This window comes from Macrotis lagotis, chromosome 5, assembly GCF_037893015.1.
Source record: "Macrotis lagotis isolate mMagLag1 chromosome 5, bilby.v1.9.chrom.fasta, whole genome shotgun sequence".
NCBI lineage: Eukaryota > Metazoa > Chordata > Mammalia > Peramelemorphia > Peramelidae > Macrotis > Macrotis lagotis.
Window position 1 is genome coordinate 66290510 of NC_133662.1, and position 18901 is coordinate 66309410.

The window sequence follows — 18901 nt, forward strand, 5'->3', positions numbered from 1 at the left end:
ACATTGAAATCCTGTATCATACACTTAATAATTACCTAACTGTGCAACTTTGGGCAAATCAGTTAACCCCACTGCCTTGCAAAAATGAAAACCAAAAAAGTAAACTTTTGTTTTTCTTTAAACTTGATTTAATTAGCCATTTCAATCAAAGTATATGTTTTCTTATGTTAGTATGTTTACTAAATTATCCACCATGATACTACAAGGTTTGGTTCATCAGATTAAAGTTGACTCAAACATTTAAAATCTATCTCTACAAATTGCATGTTGATAATTGAATCCATTTGATTTCTTTTTAAAGACATTTACATTTCAGAGTAATTAAAATGAGTTTTCTAAAGAATGACTTCCATTATTTATATAGTTTTCAATAAATCTTAGTTTCATGCCTCATATATTAATAAACTGATGTCCCTCTAAAAGTTTGTCAGAAAAATACTTTGATAAAAAGAAGACATATGGTTTCTACAATCTTAATGCCTGTTCATTATACCAAATACCATACTTTTATTGTTGTTTACCTTTCATATGCATTCAAATGTCACACAACTCACTGTACTCTGAAAAATGAGTTTTAAAAATGATTGATTTGTTTGAGAGTTTACTTCAGAGTGAACAAACTCTTTTCTCTGTGCATTTATTTGTGTGGCTGCCTTATTTTCCATCAAGACTAGACTATGAGGTGTGCATGCTTTCTGCCTTACTTGTCTTTGTAATCTCAGTTTCTAATATTTTTCAGATTAATTCAGTATGTTTCATCCTTTTTCCTGGATGTTTTTTCTTATAGAATTCATATATTAATATGAAACAAAACTTAATTTATTTTCAAAGGTAATTTTTAATAGATATGTATTTTCAAATAACTCTCCTTGTAGGGAATTTTTTCCTTAGAAACGGGAAGACTGAAATACATGGGTGTTCTCTTTCCTTTAGGACTCCAGGATTATTTTGACCTAAGCCAGCAGCCACTAATGATAGGAATTTTCAAATATTCTATGTGCAGTAAACATATTTATTTTAAAAACTTTCTTTGCCTATGTGTTTTAATCTTCCAAGTGAATTTGAAATTTAGAAATATAAAAGTTTGTAACATTAATTTTTAATTCCTTAACTTATCAATTAATTTTAATTAACAGTTAAACATATGTGTCTTTTATTTCAGAACCAATTTCAAAATTAAAGGTTTCTTTTGGGAATAAGAAATTTTAAATTTTTTGCCATATGGTTTTGTTTTGCAAAATACTTTCTTCACAACAATGACATGAAGTAGCTAATAAATAATAACTAAGCTAGTATTATTTTTATTAATTTTTCTAATTACATGGAAAAACAATATAATACTCTTGTTTTTAATTTCTCTGCTTTCCTCCCTCCCCTCAACTTATTCTGAGATGGTAAGCAATTTAATCTAGATTTGTATATTCAGTCATGCAAAGAACTTCCAGATTAGACATGACTAAAGGAGACATAGACCAAAAATAAAAACTCACAAAAAATTAAAGTGAAAAATAGCATGCTTTGATTTGTATATAGATACCATCAGTTCTTTCTCCAGCAGTAGATAATATTTTTCATTATGAGTCCTTTGGAATTGTCTTGGATCATTATATTGCTGAAAATACATAAGTCCTTCATAGTTAATCATTGTACAGTATTACTATTAACATATACAATGTTCTTCTCATTATGTTCATATGTAAGTCTTTCAAACTATTTCTAAAGTCATCCTGTTCATAATTTCTTATCAGAAAGTAGCATTGCTCTGTTACAATCATAGATAGCTCATTAACCATTGCCCAATTGATGGACATCCCTTCAATTCCCAATTCTTCACCAGCACAAATGGAGTTGCTTTAAATATTTTTTGTAAAAAAGATCCTTTTCCCTTTTCTAAAATCTCTTTGGTATAGAGATAGTAGTCATATTGCTGGATCAAAGGGTATGCACAGTTATATAACCCTTTGGGCACAGTTCCACATTATTCTCCAGAAGGACTGGATCACTCTTCACAACTGCACTAATATTGCATTAATCTTCCAATTTTCCCACACCACTTTCAACATTTGTCATTTTTCTTTCCTGTTATATTACCAATCTGATTGGTGTAAGAAGGTACTTCAGAGTTGTTTTAATTTGCATTTTTTCTAATCAGTAGTTATTTAGAGCATATTTTTCATATAACTAAAGATAGCTTTGATTTTTCTTCAGAAAATTACTGTTTGTACTTTTTTAGTATTCATCAGTTGAGAGTGAATGCTATTCTTATAAATTTGATTCACTTCTCCATATATTTGAGAAATGAGGTCTTTATCAAAGAAACTTGCTGTAAAAACACTTTGCCCTGCTTTGTTTTCCTCCTAATATTGGGTGCATTGATTTTTTTTGGCAAAAGCTTTTTAATTAATTGATTTTCCCCCCATAATTACATGTAAAACGATTTTAACATTCTTTTAAAATAAATTCCCACCTTCCCCTTTCCCTAATATCTCCCCTCATTGAGAAGACCAGCAATCTGATATAGGCTATAATATTCAGTCATGTAAAATAAATTTTTATGTTAGTCATGTTGTGAAAGAAAATGCAGACCAAGAAAATCAAAGAAAAAAAATACCATGAAAAATAAGTAAAAGGGGCAGTAAGTGGACTCATAATAATTACCTAGCTGTGTGACCTTGGGCAGGTCACTTAACCCCCACTCCCTTGTTAAAAAAAAAGAAAAATAAGTAAAGGAAAAGAATTCTTCAATCTCTTGTCAGATTCCATTAGTTCTTTTTTGGGGGATGGATAGAATTTTTCATTGAATTGTTCAGGGGAACCAAGATGATGATGCAAAGCTAGGAAATTTCCAGAGCTTTTCCTGAAAAAACTTTTAAGTGAAGCTTCTAAACAGTGATAGAACCCACAAAAAACAAAGACAAAGTTAAACATGTTCTCAACTCAAGATAGCATGGAGGAACATCAGTTAAAAGTCTGTCTCACATGGATAAAATGGAATATAGCCCAGAGTAGGTGAGAAAGTTAGCAGGAGGCTCTTAGCTTCAGCACAGGTAGTGCAGCAGGTGAGCAGTGAGGGTCTCAGCCCCAGTTCAGAAGACAAAATTCAAGCCCCAGGAATGATGGAGCAACAGGTAGAACTGGGTTGGGCTCCCTTAATACAGGTAACAAAGCACTAGAAACATAGGCAACTCCCTAGGCAAATGGTAAGCCAGGGACAGATCCCCGGCTCCAGGGCAAAAAAAAACTTGGAACTGTGGCTCCTTTGTCCCAGAAGCAGAGCTCAGTCTTCAGAAACAGCAGCAAAAAAAAGTTAAAAAAAAACGCAAAACATAACAAAAAAGTTACTATTTCTGATAGGGATGATACAAATACCATGTCAGTAAAGGAAAGCAGTGACAGTATGCACAGTGAAGCCTCACAGAGGTCTTTGAATTCGTTTCAAATTCAAAAAGACATCTTGGAAGAACTCAAAAAGAATTTTAAGATCCAAAGAAGAGAGGAAGAAGAAAAATGGAGAAAAGAAATGAAAGTCATGTAGGAGAATGGTAAGAGCACTGGTCTTGGAGTCAAGAGGATGGGAATTTGAATCCCCCCTCAGGCTGTTAACTATTACTAGCTGTGTGACCTTGTGCAAGTCACTTAACCCTGATTGCTTCACATCCAAGGCCATCTCCAGTCTTCCTGATTCGTATCTGGACAGTGGACTCAGATGACTGAAGGAGAAAATGATGTTCGTGACTTAGCACAGCCTCCTTCATTCACATCAAATTCATGTGCTCCTCATAACATAACTTCCCTGATATAATGGGATTCTTTAAGACTGAAGGACAAAAACATGATCATCATGAAAGATTGATTGAAAGAAATAATACCTTTAAAAATAAAATTTATCAAGGGGCAACTAGGTGGCACAGTGGATAGAACACCAGCCCTGGAGTCAGGAGTACCTAAGTTCAAATCCAGCCTCAGACACATAATAATTACCTAGCTGTGTGGCCTTGGGCAAGCCACTTAACCCCACTGTGAAAAATAAATAAATAAACAAACAAATAAATAAATAAAAGTAAAAAATGGCCAACTGGAAGAGGAAAAGTAGCTCATCAAAATTAAAATTAGCCAATCAGAAAAGGAAACACAAAAATTAACTGAAGAAAATAAAACTCTAATAATTAGAATTGGACAAATGGAAGCTAATGACTCTATGAGAAACTAACATTTTGTCAAACAAAATCAACAGATTGAAAAAAAAATTAGAAAATCTAATGTATGTCTTAGGAAAAATGACTAACCTGGAAAATAGATCCAGTAGAGATAATTTATGAATTATTAATCTACCTGAAATCCTAAAAAGATATGAATACTATCATGTAGAAATTACTATAGAAAACTACCCTATTATCTTACCTCATTAAGATAACACTTCTAGAAAGAGTCTCATAAACTCCAAGGATTTTCTTAGCCAAATTCCAGAATTCTCAACTAAAGGAGAAAATATTTCAATTTGTCAAAAAGAAGCAATTTAAATACAGTGGAAACACAATCAGAATTTAACAGGGCTTATCAACTTCAGCATTAAAGACTCTAAGTATCTGAAATGTTATTTCAGAGAGAAAAACGCTGTCTATTGGGAGCAATAATTAACTACCCTGCAACATTCAGCATATTCTTTCAGGGTAAAAGATAAAGCTTTTCAGTGAAATAGAGGAATCCCAAAACTTAATGAAAAAATAGACCAGACAGAATAGAAAATTCGATCTTCAAGTACAAGACCAAGATGCATAGAAAGGTAAGCAGAAAAGGAGAAAAAATGCACACCAAGAACATTAAACAGTATACATCTCTACAAGAGAAGATCACATTTGCAAATCTTGAGTATTGTATTTCTCTTAGAATAGTTAAAGGGTTGTATCTAATAGAAGGGATGGTACTTAGAGGATATACTTATCGTGAAGCAATGGTGATTATTATGAGTTGGAATTTTCTATAAAGACAGAAAGAAGGAATAAACTTAGGAGTCCTATACATAGTTAATTCATAAAGTAACCTTACATTACTAGATGCTTTAGTTTAGGAGAGTTATAGTACAATAGGGACTAAGGATGGGAATGTTCTTAGAAGGATTGGACATAAATAGATTAGGCAATAAGATTGCCTTATTCCATACTTAGTTAAGAAAGGTTATAGAACTATGATTGGAGTGCTTCAGGGATAGAGTTAGCGAGTGTCCCAGATACTTTGATTGAGGAGGGTTGTAGGGCTATGATTGCAGTACTATAGAGATGAAGGGAGAGAGTGTATTTGGAGGGGTTGGAAATGAAAAGATCATGAAATAATTTTGCTTTGGTTGATGCTTTGAATATAATTGGAGAAAGTGTACATGGGTGTGGATGGAGGGAAATATAAGGTTCATGAAATGATTTGGTTTTCCATGATGCTTTGGTACATTAGTATGGTGTGTCCATGAAGGGTCAGTGAAAAGAAGAGGCAGAATAAATCAGTTATAATTTGATGGAATTTATGACTCTTGAGAGACTCTTTAGTATTTCTGAGACAGAAGAGGGGAGGGTGCTTAGTGACTGTGAGGCAATGCTGCTTATCAAGCAATCAATCAATCAACCTTTGACAATGGTACTTTTATCAGGACAAATAAAAGGAATTTATTTTGACAAAGGGGTTATACATACAAGACCTGGCTAAAAAGAATAAAAATGAAGGACTATACTAGGAGAAGGCTAGACATTAGTGGATAAATAACAGCAGATGAAAAGACACTATTATAGTAGAAGAAAAGAATAAAGGCAGAACACTGACTAAATCCTACTCTTGATGGGTTTGGCCCAGAGATGTAATAACATATGTTCTCAATTGCATTAATCAATCTCTCTCTCTCTCTCTCTCTCTCTCTCTCTCTCTCTCTGTCTATCTATCTATCTATCTATCTATCTATCTATCTTACCCTACAGGAAAATAGGGGGAGAAAGGGAAAGAAGGGTTTGATAAAAGGGAAGGTGAAGGTGAAAGTAAAAATAAAGTATAAAGTTAAAATTTAAAAGAAAAGTTAAAAGGGAAAGGGAACAAAATATTGGTTAGGAGGAAAGGAAAGATAAAAGTATAATGGGGAAAATAGCATGGAGGGAAATAAACAATTAGTGATCTTAGCTGTAAATGTGAATGGGAGATGAACTCTCCCATAAAATGGAAGCAGAAAACAAGATGTATTTAAAACTAGAATCCTACAATATGTTGTATACTAGAAATAGATTTATGACAGTTAAGTGGTGCAGTGGATAGAGCAGTGAATTCAAGAGGATGGAAATTTGAATCTAAATTCAGACACTTGCATGTGACCTTGGGAAAATCACTTAATACTGATTACATCACATCCAGGGTCATCTCCAGTCTTCCTGGTTCATATCTGGCCACTGGACCCAGATGACCCTGGAAGAGAAAGAGAGACTGTTGACTTAGCACAGCATCCCCCTCACTCAAATCCAATTCATGTGTTTGTCATGGTATCACCTCCCTGTGATGGTCTTCTTTGTAAATGAAGGACAAACATCAAAAACACATTTGAAGCAGAGAGATACACATATGATAAAGGTAAAAGGTTGGAGTCAAATATATTATGCTTCAAAATCACGGTTAACAATCCTGATCTCAGACATAGCAAAAGCAAAAACAGGTCTCATCAGAAAGAAGGATACTACAGGCACCATAGGCAATGAAGTTATGCACCAAATGGTATAGCATTCAGATTCTTAAAGGAGAAACTGAATGAATCACAAGGAGACACAGACTGCATCTGTGGAATCTCAAACTTTCTCAGAATTGGACAAATCTAATAAAAAAATGAACAAGATGGAAATTAATAATGTGAATAATATATATGTGCATATGCCATCTTCACAAAAAAGACCACATAAAATCAAATGCAGAAAGGCAAAATATTAAATGCATCCCTTTCAAATCTTGATACAATAGCAGGTACATGGAAAAATATGTTAAAAATTAATTGGAAACAAAATAATGTAATTCTATAAAATGAGCAAATCTAACCAAAAATCAAAGAAACAATTTCATCAGAGAGAATGACAATAATTAGACAATTGAGGATGTGCCCAAAGTAGTTCTTGACCAAAAGTTTATATCTCTACATGCTTATATAAATAAAATAGAGAAAAAAAGCAAATAGTGAATTGGACATGCAATTTAAAAAGATAGAAAAATAACAATTTAAAGCACCAAATTAGATATTCTGAAGCTCAAAGAAGAGATTAATCAAACTGATAGTAAGAAAACCATTGTACTAATAAATGAAGCTAAGAGATAGTTTATTATTATAAAAGTCAATAAAATAGATAAATCATTTTTAGTTTGTTTTCAAAAAAGAAAGAAGAAAACTAAATTACCAATATCAAAAATGAAAAGGGCAAATTCACCACTAATGATGAGGAAATTAACAAAATGAGATATGAGATATTTTACCCAAGCTTATGCTAATAAATCTTACAATCTAAGTGATGTGAATGAATATTTATGAAAATATAAATTGCCCAGATTAACAGAGGAGGAAATAAAATACTCCTATTTTAGGAAAAAGAAATTGAATGAGCCATCAATGGACTCCCTAAAAAGAAATATAATCAGAGACAATGAAGGTGGTGGAGTCCTGTAGCAAAGTAAAAGTTAACAGGATAGCCCAGTTGCTATATTATATATGTCTTAACTTAAACTATATTGCTTACTACCTTATGGATGGAGCAGGGAAAAGAAATAAGGAGAAAATTTTACAATATTTTTAACAGAAACCAAAAAATGTTTATAATGTGTTAAGTGAATACATTGTAGAGAATTTATGGAAGTATTTAGACAATCACACCAGATGAGTATTAATGAGGTTGTTTTCTTTATAAGTTTGTAACTTGACTTTATAACTTTATAACAACCTCATTAAGGAGGTTGTTTTCTTTATAAGTTTAGGGAATATTGACAGTTTTAAGAATCAAGATTCATAAAAGCAGTAAAGTGAACATGTGTACTTGACTCTCCCTTTTTGACTTTTATTTCCTGACATTCTTCCAAGTTATTGCCACTGCATTGTATTCATCTTCAATTATGTGCTTCTTTCATTTATCTGGTGCACTTAAATAATAATTGGTCTATTCAACCATACTAATTTCCTTGATTTTCTGTGCCTTTTTTTCCTTACTTTGATTATTCACAGTTATATTATTGCAATTTTAATTATTTTAACTTCCCCATGCCTTTTCAGATGTTCTAGTCATAGAAATGTTTGTTTTTTTCTCTGAACTTTTAAAAATCTTCCTTGAAAAGTAGGATTTATGTGACTGTCTAGCAATTTCTTTCTTAGTTATTACACTATGCTTTCTTATCAACTTTCTCCCTATCAGTACTTCCTTAGGCTATTATTTCTCTAATCTCAGCTTGCCTTACTTTGAAACCTACTTTTTCTGATGTACCACTACCTATTCCTCTCTATTGTAAGTTATACCACAACCTTTGTCAGAAAGAACATAGTTTAGGAAAGAACTTGGAGGTTTGTGAATTAGTTGGTGAGGTAAAAAGAAAGTAAAATACACTAATTATTGCATTTCTTTTTTACCTTACTTGGCATGTAAATGTATGTGTAGGGAATTGATAAAAGGGTTATGACAAATTGTAGGAGATATTCAAAGGATCTCAGATGAAAATATTTAAAAGATTGTACCTCTCCAAGGACAGCTATATTATTTGCAATTATTATAACCCTTATGCCCCTACTTTCCGACCCAATTTCACCCTAGGTTTTCAGCTTCAATACCCAGAATCTTATCTAGTCTTTAGCTCATGAGCCCCCACCACAATGGTTTACAAAACACTCCGACAGTCAGGCATTTCTCATCTAATGACTGTGATGGAGCTTTCTATTTCCCCTTAGCCAGCTCTGGCAGGAAGGGTGGATGACTGTGCTAATGTCTGACCTTTGACCTTTTCTTAGAATGCTATTAACTACTTCTTTCTTCTGTTTGACTTATAAACTCAGATATAAATCACAGCTTCCTTTGAGTCTTTCACTTGAACCCTTTCATCTTTAGGGCATGATCATTGGAATTCATACCAGAGATCCATTTACTCAAACATAAAAGGGATTGAAAAACACTTTGGGAAAGAAATTGTTTTAACCTCACTCTTTCAATATCTGTTTTTTGCTTAGTAGAAACTTCCAGATTTCTGGAAAAGTCTAAGATAATTCTGTATAAATCACATTTAATAACTTATTGATGGAATTCTAAGAGACACTATGATCTTTCTTCCACTCCCCCATAGGGTATCATAGATTGCTCTCTTCCTATGACTTCCCTATCATCTTCTAAGAATGACTATATTATAAATTATAATGCTTTCCTGTTTGTCTATTAACAAATCATTTTATATTTCTTTGGCCTCAGATTCCTAATATGAAAAGTAAAATGATACATTTAAAGTCTTTGGAAGTCTTTAGGTGTTAAATATATGTTGCTATTGTTGCTATTTTATTTATTAACTTATTTAGTGAAAGATTTCAACTAGATGGCTTCCAAAATTCCTTCTAGTTTTAAATATTTGATGCAAATAGTATAAAGCATGAAACATACCTGACCAGATTCTTTCAGTGAATTAGCATGTTAAATAGAAATATTCTCAATCCAATAAAGAAAATAGATGCCAGAGTTGACCCATCTTTACTTCTTTCTTCCTTCTTGTTCTTAGTCTTTTGGGGTATTCTGTTGTGCTCTGTTGCACCTTTGTTTTTTTTTAACTCAGAAATTTAGTTGTGTTTTCTCTCCAATATTATTGAGAGATTTAGTTTGGAAAAAGTGAAGAAAGTTGTAACATAATCTATTTCATCATTTATATATTTCAGCGTGATAAGGAAAAAAAAGACCCTGACTCAGTCAGAAGTCATAAGCTCAAATCTCCTTTGATACTTTCACCTTGATTAAAATTAAATTTCTCTTAACCTTTTTGGCCCTCATATTCTAGTTTCAGATCATTGATCCTTAACTAGATGGTCTCTTTTCTCCCTTTCAACTTCTAGGACTCTGTCTCTGAAAAGTAGCATGGTGGCAAGACAATATCATGGTAAAGGGGTTAAATGAATGAAAACAGATCTTTGGATGTAGCCGAAGAGTAAAAACTTTAATAGTCTCTAATAGACCAGAAGTATTTAGGTGTCCAGGGTTAGATTCTATTCCTTGACATAGTATATATAACTATGTACACAAATATCTTATTTGACAAAACTTTTGTTTCATGTAGCATTCCCTGCCCCCACCTTCAAATACACTTGTGATTTTTTTTTTTTCTGTTCAGTCATTTCGATTGTGTCTAGTTCTTCATGATCCCACATGGAGTTTTATTGGCAAAGATACTGAAGTGGTTTGTTATTTTCTTCTCCTGCTCTTTTTACATATGAAGAAACGAGGCAAAAAGGGCTAACTATCTTAGCCAGAGTCTCACAGCTAATAAGTGTCTGAAGCCAGATTTGAACTCAGGGAAAGAAGTTTTAATGTCTCCAGGCTCGGCATTCTATCCACTGTGCTAACTAGCTGCCCTTGTGATAGCCATGTACTTAAAAATCTGTATTTCCATTATATAGGCTATTAAAACAGGAAACATTTCTGTTTTCACAATTAATTAAAAAATATTGCTTAAATGTTAAAATCCAAAAACCACCACTACTGTGGACTACCATGGGGACAGCTTTGTTGTCCTGAACTTTTCTTTGCCAGGATATTAACTGTATTAGATTTTAGCTACTGTATCACTTTGGAGAACCTATGGGATTTTATTTGTAATGGTTGATTTCCTGAAATTTATTGGATGAAATCATTTATACCATCTAATGACCCACTCCTACAAACTATAAATGGTTGTTTTCTTAATACTTCTATTCCTGCTGGGTGTCATAATATTCCAATGATTTTTTTCTATTTATTTCAAGACAACAGGATCTTTAAGGAAGAGAAAGTAAAGTGGCTCACAAAACTTGAATGAAATATTCCCAGAAACATAAATCTTAGAATTTTATAGTGGGGAGAAAGTGTTTCTTTTAGCTATAAAGACAAATTGGACAAAAGTACATTTTAAAATCTGAAATCTAATACTCAGGAGAAATAGAAAATATAGATTTTATCCAGCTATCTCACAAGAGACTAGTGACAGGATTTTTTCATTTTTACACAGTAATAACTTGTTTACATTGTAACTTTAAGTTTATTTTAGTGTTTTTATTAAGAACAATTATTTGTGCACAGATTTTTGATAGTGTACCCGATTGTATTTGCTTTGCTTTTTTTCTAGATTCATCTTGAAATTCTAAATTTAAAAATTAAAATATCAATTATAACTTTCTTAAACTTAAAAGTTTATACCCAAGCATTCATCAGTACCATCCAATTTAGTAGTATTTAAGTATAGACCATCTCGTATTATTCTCTATTTCTATGTTATTTTTTAAAGGTAATGACTGTTTCTAGTGCTAGGCACTGAGGAAATGCAAAATCTGAAAAACACAGCCCCTACCTTAACGGACTTTATAGTTACTGGATACTAACATACATGTACACAAACCCACACACAATATATAGACAATATAATAGCATGGATGTTTTATAGAGATATTAAAGAAAGTGCTTTGTGAGATCAGAGAGGTCAGCTACTTTTGTCTGGGGTGAGAGTGTCAGAATGACTTTCCTAAGAGCTAGCATTTGAATTGTGCTTAGAAGGAATTAGAGTTTATTGTAATAGAGAGGTAAAGAAATTCCAAAAGTGAAGAATAAGGAGGCAAGTGATCACAGGAGGCCTGGTGAAAAGGAGGTGGGTGAGAAAATAGGCTAATTTAGTATGTGTATATTATTTGTAGCAGTTACTAGGGGCCCCAGATATTTGGCTTAGCAGAAAAACTGTCTTCTTCCTCTTGAATTGCTCCCTCTTAACAAACCAAGTCAACAACTTTGCATGAGTCCATGTTTATCTTGGCTCTTTCAGAAACATTACTTTTTCTTGTCTCATCTAACTTGAATTACGGGCAATGCTGGGCTCCATTGTGTAAATCTTCAAGAACATCAGAGTTGTCTTATGCCTGTGTGATCTTGGTCAAGTCATTTCACCTCTCTCTGCCTCAGTGTCATTGTCTATATAATGTAAATCATAATAGCAAACGTCGCCTGGGATTGTTATAAGGATAAAATGAGATATTTATGAAGTGCTCAACATGACTTATTCATAATTGTCTGTGAGATATGAGCAAGAGGAAAGAATTAAATATAACAAATGGGTTTAATATTGGGGGACAGTAACATAGAAATAAAGTTGGAAGGAGAAGATGGGACAGAAGAGGAAAAATTTTAGAATTTTAATAGAAAATAGAAAAAAGCTTTTTATTAAAATAGTTTATTTGAATTTCCAGTGAAATATTTATTTGGGAGAGTGGGACATCATACATGAGGAGTTGTAGATCAGGAGCTTAGACAAGAAAGATCAGGACTGTAGATGGCTATTTGAGAGGTATCAGCAAGGGGTTGATAATTAAAGTTTGGGAAGTAAATGAGATCAATAAAAGTTAGAATACAGAGAAAAGAGATGTCTTATTGTTTCTCTTAAGAATATTGTATTATTAGCCAGAACAGAAACCAGGATTATCTATATACCTTGGTGAAATTAGTAGTTTGCTAGGTGCTTTAGGAAACCTTTCCTCCTCCAAAATAATTGGTTTCACTGAAAATGAATTATTAAACCTTTATTCTATAGAAGCAGGGATAAGAAAGATAGCAGTATGTCAGTCATTCAAACTTTAATCTGACATAGAATCAGAGCACTGCTCCATGACTCCCGAATACTGAATAAGACAGTTGAATTAAAAGAATAAGTATCTTTTGGAGAAAGAAGGTTAACACTCAAGCAGGGAACCACTTCCAGAAGAGGACATATCTTGATAGGGATGACATATAAGCAACAAAAAGTCACTGGAAGTCATAGGAGCATGTGTAGGAGATCACTGAAGATAAGATTGCTTCTTAAATTTTAACAAGTGTCTCCATATCAAAGTTACATTTTAAGTAGTCCTAATAGCATTTAAAGTGTTCTTAGGCAAATACTAGACTCTAACAATTATACTTTAACTTAATTTGAAGGAAAGTTGAAACTTACTCATTTTTGTATTTAGTTTCAGGTGCAGCATTACATCTCTAATAGTCTGGTTGTACTGGGAAAATGCAGTTATTTAAGAAAATCTGTCTTATCTCTGCTTTTATCAGAAGTGAACAACTCCATTGATCAGTTGAGGAATATGCATCAGGTACTCACTTTCAAATTTTCGCTCTTGAGTTATAGTTATCAATTTTTTTAAATTGTGTTCTAAAAATTAATCACCTGTCTGGTCTATTAATTTTACATGTTAATTTCCTTCCAAAATTCTGGGGGGAGCGAGAAGGGCATTTTTAGAGACAAGTTGGCATTCAAAGAGTCAGACTAAGACAAATATTAAAGTCAAAAATATGAAATTTAAGATATGTAGAGTAAGTGTATTGGGTGGCCAGAATTTCCTTCTGGCAGGTGTTCAAGATAATATTGTACTAAGAGGATGAGTTTAAAGGAGCAAAATTAGTAACTAATTGGAAGTTCTCACCAGTGGCTTTGATCTCCCCCCAACTTCCTCACACAGCATTTTAGGGCTGTTAAATTCAAACTGAAGCTATGCTGTAACTGTGGGAAGAATTTAAAGCAATGAGATTCTGTTAGTAGGCTGGAAAATCAACCCTGAGGGTGGAAGAATCTGTGAGGTGAGATCTGTGGAGGAAGCACTGAGAAAATAGCCTATCAAAGGGGTAGAAACCTTGAGAAAGATCTAAGGCAGTAATATGTAAATAACTTGATGGAGCAGCAGGTGATATTCTAGGATGACAGTATTTGTTCTGCTTCCCATTGCAGGGACTGAACACCAGCTGCTCCCATTCCCCAGAAAGAGGTGTTAGGAGTTAGCAGGATGTGACCTTATAGGAGCACTAAGTGGACACTAAGGGGTTAAGCTTTTTACTGCTGAGAATACACTGTCAATATCTGACAAATGGGTCTGACAGTCAATGTCTGCCAGCATTCCAGCACCTGAAAATTACTGGTATGTAATCTAGAAACACCTGGCAATTATTTTTCCCCAGTTTATGAAGACAGGTTTGGTATAATGAAGAAACCACTTGATTTTGTTTAGGTCAAGTTTATGGTTTACAGTCAATTTTGTAAACATTTTTGTGAAATGGTATAAAATGTGTCCTTCATCCCAGTCCTCTGGGGTAGTAACCCTTACTTGATTTAAGGAATAAATAATATCTAAACAACTGAAACTCTTTTGTTTGCTCTATCCTGGATGCACGTATGAGGGGATAGGTACTTTTATAATGAGATAGACACAAGGAGTTAGCTCTTCTTCTGAATGCATCAATATAGAATTAGTAGACCTCAAGCACCTCTAAAAATAAAAGGCAGAAGTTAAGTCCTGTTAAAGGGTCCCTTGACACAGATAAGATGAGTCTTGAAAAAAGTATTCTTTTTTTGTCCAACATCTGCTGAGCTCTTGAAAATTCATCAGTCATTGTAAGCAGCCTCTATATACCTTCTTCCTTTGCCTCTGGATGAACGAATTAGCTTGCATCAGATTTAAAGTGTAAAAGTGGAATTGCTACTTCTTAACCCTGTGCACAGGGGGAAATCATTTAGCTTCTGTCTTCTACAGTTTCCTTACCTGTAAAATGGGGATAATAATGTATTTACTACTCACTTCTATGCTTGTTATAAGGATCAAATGAGATACTGTGTGAGTTAAGCACTTTGTATTTGCAAAGTGCTAGGAAGCTGTAAGCTATTAAGATATGTATTGAAACAATATTAACTTTTACTTTGATCCATGTAATTTTCATTACCACATTAAAAGCATGAATATAGAAATCTAAATAAATCATACCTGACACTTGTGAAATGAAAAATAATACACTTGAATTTTCCATGAAAACATTTAGATTTTGCTGATTGATTCCAGAAAGTTATTTACCTTCAGTTTTTTGGTCAATTTTTGCAGCTATGGATTTAGGGCTTTCTTTTTCATTTTTTAAAATTTACCAAATGATAGAGGAGAATAGTGGGAGAGGTAGACTAACAAACTAAAATAATTAGATGAGTGACCTGTAGAAAGGAAAAAAAAATATACTTCTGTAATCCATTATACTAACACTACTACTATTGCTGCTAATGCCAATAAAAATGCTAGCATTTATATACCATTTCAAGACTTGCAAAGTACTTTACATATATTCTCTCGTTTGATCTTTGCAGTAATCATCTAAAGTAGGTGTTATTATTATTCCCATTTTGTAGGTCAAGAAATTGAATTTTAGTGAACTTCAATGATTAAGCAGAATTTGACATTATGTTTTCCTACTTTAGTACTTCCAATTGTATCCACTATGCCACTTTGTAGCACATTTAGACACCTGATTCCCTCCACTGGCATAAATCATAACCTTAAAATAGATTCTTTTCCTATGCAGTTTTCAAATGAATTTCTACAAGTACTTCTGTAGTCAAGCCCTTCTCTTATTCTTTTAGCATTTCAGAATTATGAAACACTCAGGTTTACACCTAATTTTTGCAGATTTACAACATGAACAGATTACTTCCTTTTCCACATTCAGAAGTATATCTAAATAAAAGCAAAAATATGGGGGGGTGGCGTAGTGGATAAAGCACTGGCCTTGGGGTCAGGAGTACCGGGGTTCAAATCTGGTCTCAGACACTTAATAATTACCTAGCTGTGTGGCCTTGGGCAAGCCACTTAACCCCGTTTGCCTTGCAAAAACCTAAAAAAAGGGGGGGGGGGCATCTAGGTTGTGCATTGGATAGAACACTGGCCCTGGAGTCAAGAGGATCTGAGTTCAAATCTGACCTCAGACACTTAATAATTACCTAGCTGTGTGATCTTGAACAAACCACTTAGCCCCATTCCTTGCCAGGAAAAAAAAAACACAACTAATAATGGAAAAATGTATGCACATCTAGAGAAAGAACTGATGGAGTATGAATGCAGATTAAAGAATATGGGAATAAGATTGTCTTGGGAACTCTGAGAAGTTGACTGACTGGACCTAACTATATGTAGCCAGGGAGTGGTGTATGTTAAATCAAAATGTAATGTATGACAAATTCTACTGACTTGAGCCAAATATAAATCCAATAAAAATCTAATCGAGGGGAGGGTAGGATGTTTCAGATAAATCCCATCCTCATTGCTTTTTTCTAAGTTTTTGATTAAGAGGAGACTGTATTGTGCAGCCTTGGTAGTGGGAGCTGTAGGGTCAAGTTCACATATAAATGCACCTGCATAGACCCAAGTTTGCTTATCAGGTCCCAGTTCCTAGTGTGCTTCTTCCTCTGTCCATCCACTATCGGCCATTGCCCTCTGTATTGTACTCTGCTCTGCTATCTGCTCTACATGCTAGCTTATCTGTAAGCAATGCTTTCTCCACTCTACTTTGTCTTAACCTGGACAGTTAAAGGGACATAGAACAAAGCCAGCATCATGCCAAATCTAAGATTTACAAAAGTATCATCAAATATAAATAAGTTGTGTAATGTATTGTACATCTGTCCTTGATTATATAACCCTTACAAAATGAATCTCCAAATACAGGGCTTATGTGATTATGTTGGACTACTCTGTTTAAGATTCATATTCACATCATGGCCAAAAAGCTTGTATTATACATAAGATAGTATTGTGAAATTTTTTTTTAAGAAAGGAAAAGTTTTTACTTGAGATAATTGACAGTAAGAAGGTAGACACTTAAAAAAAACTGATGACAAATTAGCCCTATTACTCAGACTGAACAGAGAAAACTATTAGAGAGAACAATTTGGGATTTTTTTAGAATGATCTAAGAATGAGGGTGAGAACCATTGTCAAATTCACAAGTCATTTCAAAATAAAAATGAAAGGATTTGTTGGATCCAGGTGTTGGAAGTATTGAGGAAGAAAACTTAAGGAAAGAAAAATTCTTAAAAAAAGAAAAAATAGATTAGCCAGGGGGCATAACCAAGATGGCTGCATAGAAGCAAAAGTTCCCAGAAGCTCTCTCCTAGAACACTTTAAATACCTTAATATTCTAGAGTGGTAGAATCCAGAGAAAGACTGAGTGAAACAATTTTACCACCCAAGATAACTTAGAACATCCACTTGAAGGCTCTGTTCTTCCAGGTCAGAAGGGGCTGCAGGGCAGCTGGTCTGCATAACACCAGTGAGAATAAACTTCAGCCTTCACAGGAACAGCCCGTGGGACACCTGGGTCTCTGGGGGCATGAAGGTTCATGGCAGTGGGAGTGGTTTCCAGACCTCCCAATCCAGGGATCACCTAGGACAACTTGGAAGGCCAGTGGGAAACCTCTGCTAGAGTGAGTACAGAGCCCAGTGCAGCTCAGACCTTATTGAAGACTGACTCTGGGGGATGGAAACAGGCCCGTGGAGGCACCCAGCAGCTGCTTCCAGAGCACTCAGCCCATGGATGGTATAAGGGGGTGGGAGAAGACTTTTGAGGTCTCTCCACTATCTTTGCGACAGGACTCTGCTGCTTTGTCCATATTCATATCCTAGTTGCAGTCTGGAGCCCCCAATTGCCACCACAGAGCAGGGACCTCACAGGACCAGGGCAGAGAGGAATGCTTGTGGTCATCCTCAGACCAGAGCATAAGCCAGGAGAGTTGTCAGAGAATTTCATGGGACATTGAAGGAATTGAGGTCCTTGGAGGTTATTCCCAAAACACTCAGAAGCTTGGGAAGCACATTAAAATTAGGTTATAGACTGGGGAAATGAGTAAATAGAAAAACAAGAATCTAACTGTAGTTAATTACTTTGGTCCCATGAAGGATGGAAACATATACTCAGAAGAACACAAAGTCATAGCTTCTGTATCCAAGTCCTTAAGAAAAATAGAAATTTGTCAGGCTATTGAAGAGCTCAGAAAAGACTTTGAGAATCAAGTAAGGGAGGTAGACAAAAAACTGGTAAGAGAAATGAGATGATGCAGGAAAATCATGAAAACCAAGTCAGCCACTTGGTGAAGGAGATATAAAAAATACTGAAGAAAATAATTCCCTGAACAAAATTATTCCTACAAATGTTGAATAGATCCAAGGGAAGCTGATGACTTTGTAAGAAATCAAGAAACAACAAGACAAAAGTAAGAGAATGAAAAACTCTTCAGAAGAAAATGTGAAATATCTCACTGGAAAATCAACTGACCTGTAAAAACAGGTCCAGAAGAGATAATTTAAAAATTATTAGGCTACTTGAACGTCATGACCAGGAAAAGAGTCTTGACTTCATTTTTAAAGAAATTCTCCAGGAAAATTGCTTAGAAACAGCATAAGATAGAAATTGAGGGAATCCGTGGCTCACCTACTGAAAGACATTCCCTTCCCCCCCCCAAAAAATCTGCCAGCAATATTATAACCAAATTCCAGAACTTCTGAGTCAAAAAGAAAATATTACAGGCAGCCTAAAAGAAACAATTCAAATATCATGGTGTTAAGTCAGGATTACATAGTGTCTACATTAAGGTTTTGCAGGGATTGGAATAATATTCCAACGGCAAAAGAGTATAGATTACAACCAAGAATCAACTACCCAGCAAAACTGAACATTCTCTTTCAGGGTAAAAGATGGACATTCATGGAGCAGCTAGGTGGCATAGTGGATAAATACCGGCCCTGAAGTCAGGAGTACCTGGGTTCAAATCCGGTCTCAGACACTTAATAATTACCTAGCTTTGTGGCCTTGAGCAAGCCACTTAACCCCGTTTGCCTTGCAAAAAAAAAAAA

The 18901-nt window shown here is 34.3% G+C and overlaps 1 protein-coding gene across 2 annotated transcripts in view; it reads left to right on the forward strand.

The window, feature by feature from the left end:
* MEI4 (meiotic double-stranded break formation protein 4) overlaps positions 1-18901 on the forward strand; it is a 333870-nt gene that overhangs the window by 204647 nt on the left and 110322 nt on the right. For both annotated transcript variants that reach the window (XM_074237353.1, XM_074237354.1), the window contains exon 4: positions 13205-13336. In XM_074237353.1, the coding sequence (XP_074093454.1) occupies positions 13205-13336 (132 nt within the window). The remainder of the gene's footprint in view (positions 1-13204; positions 13337-18901) is intronic.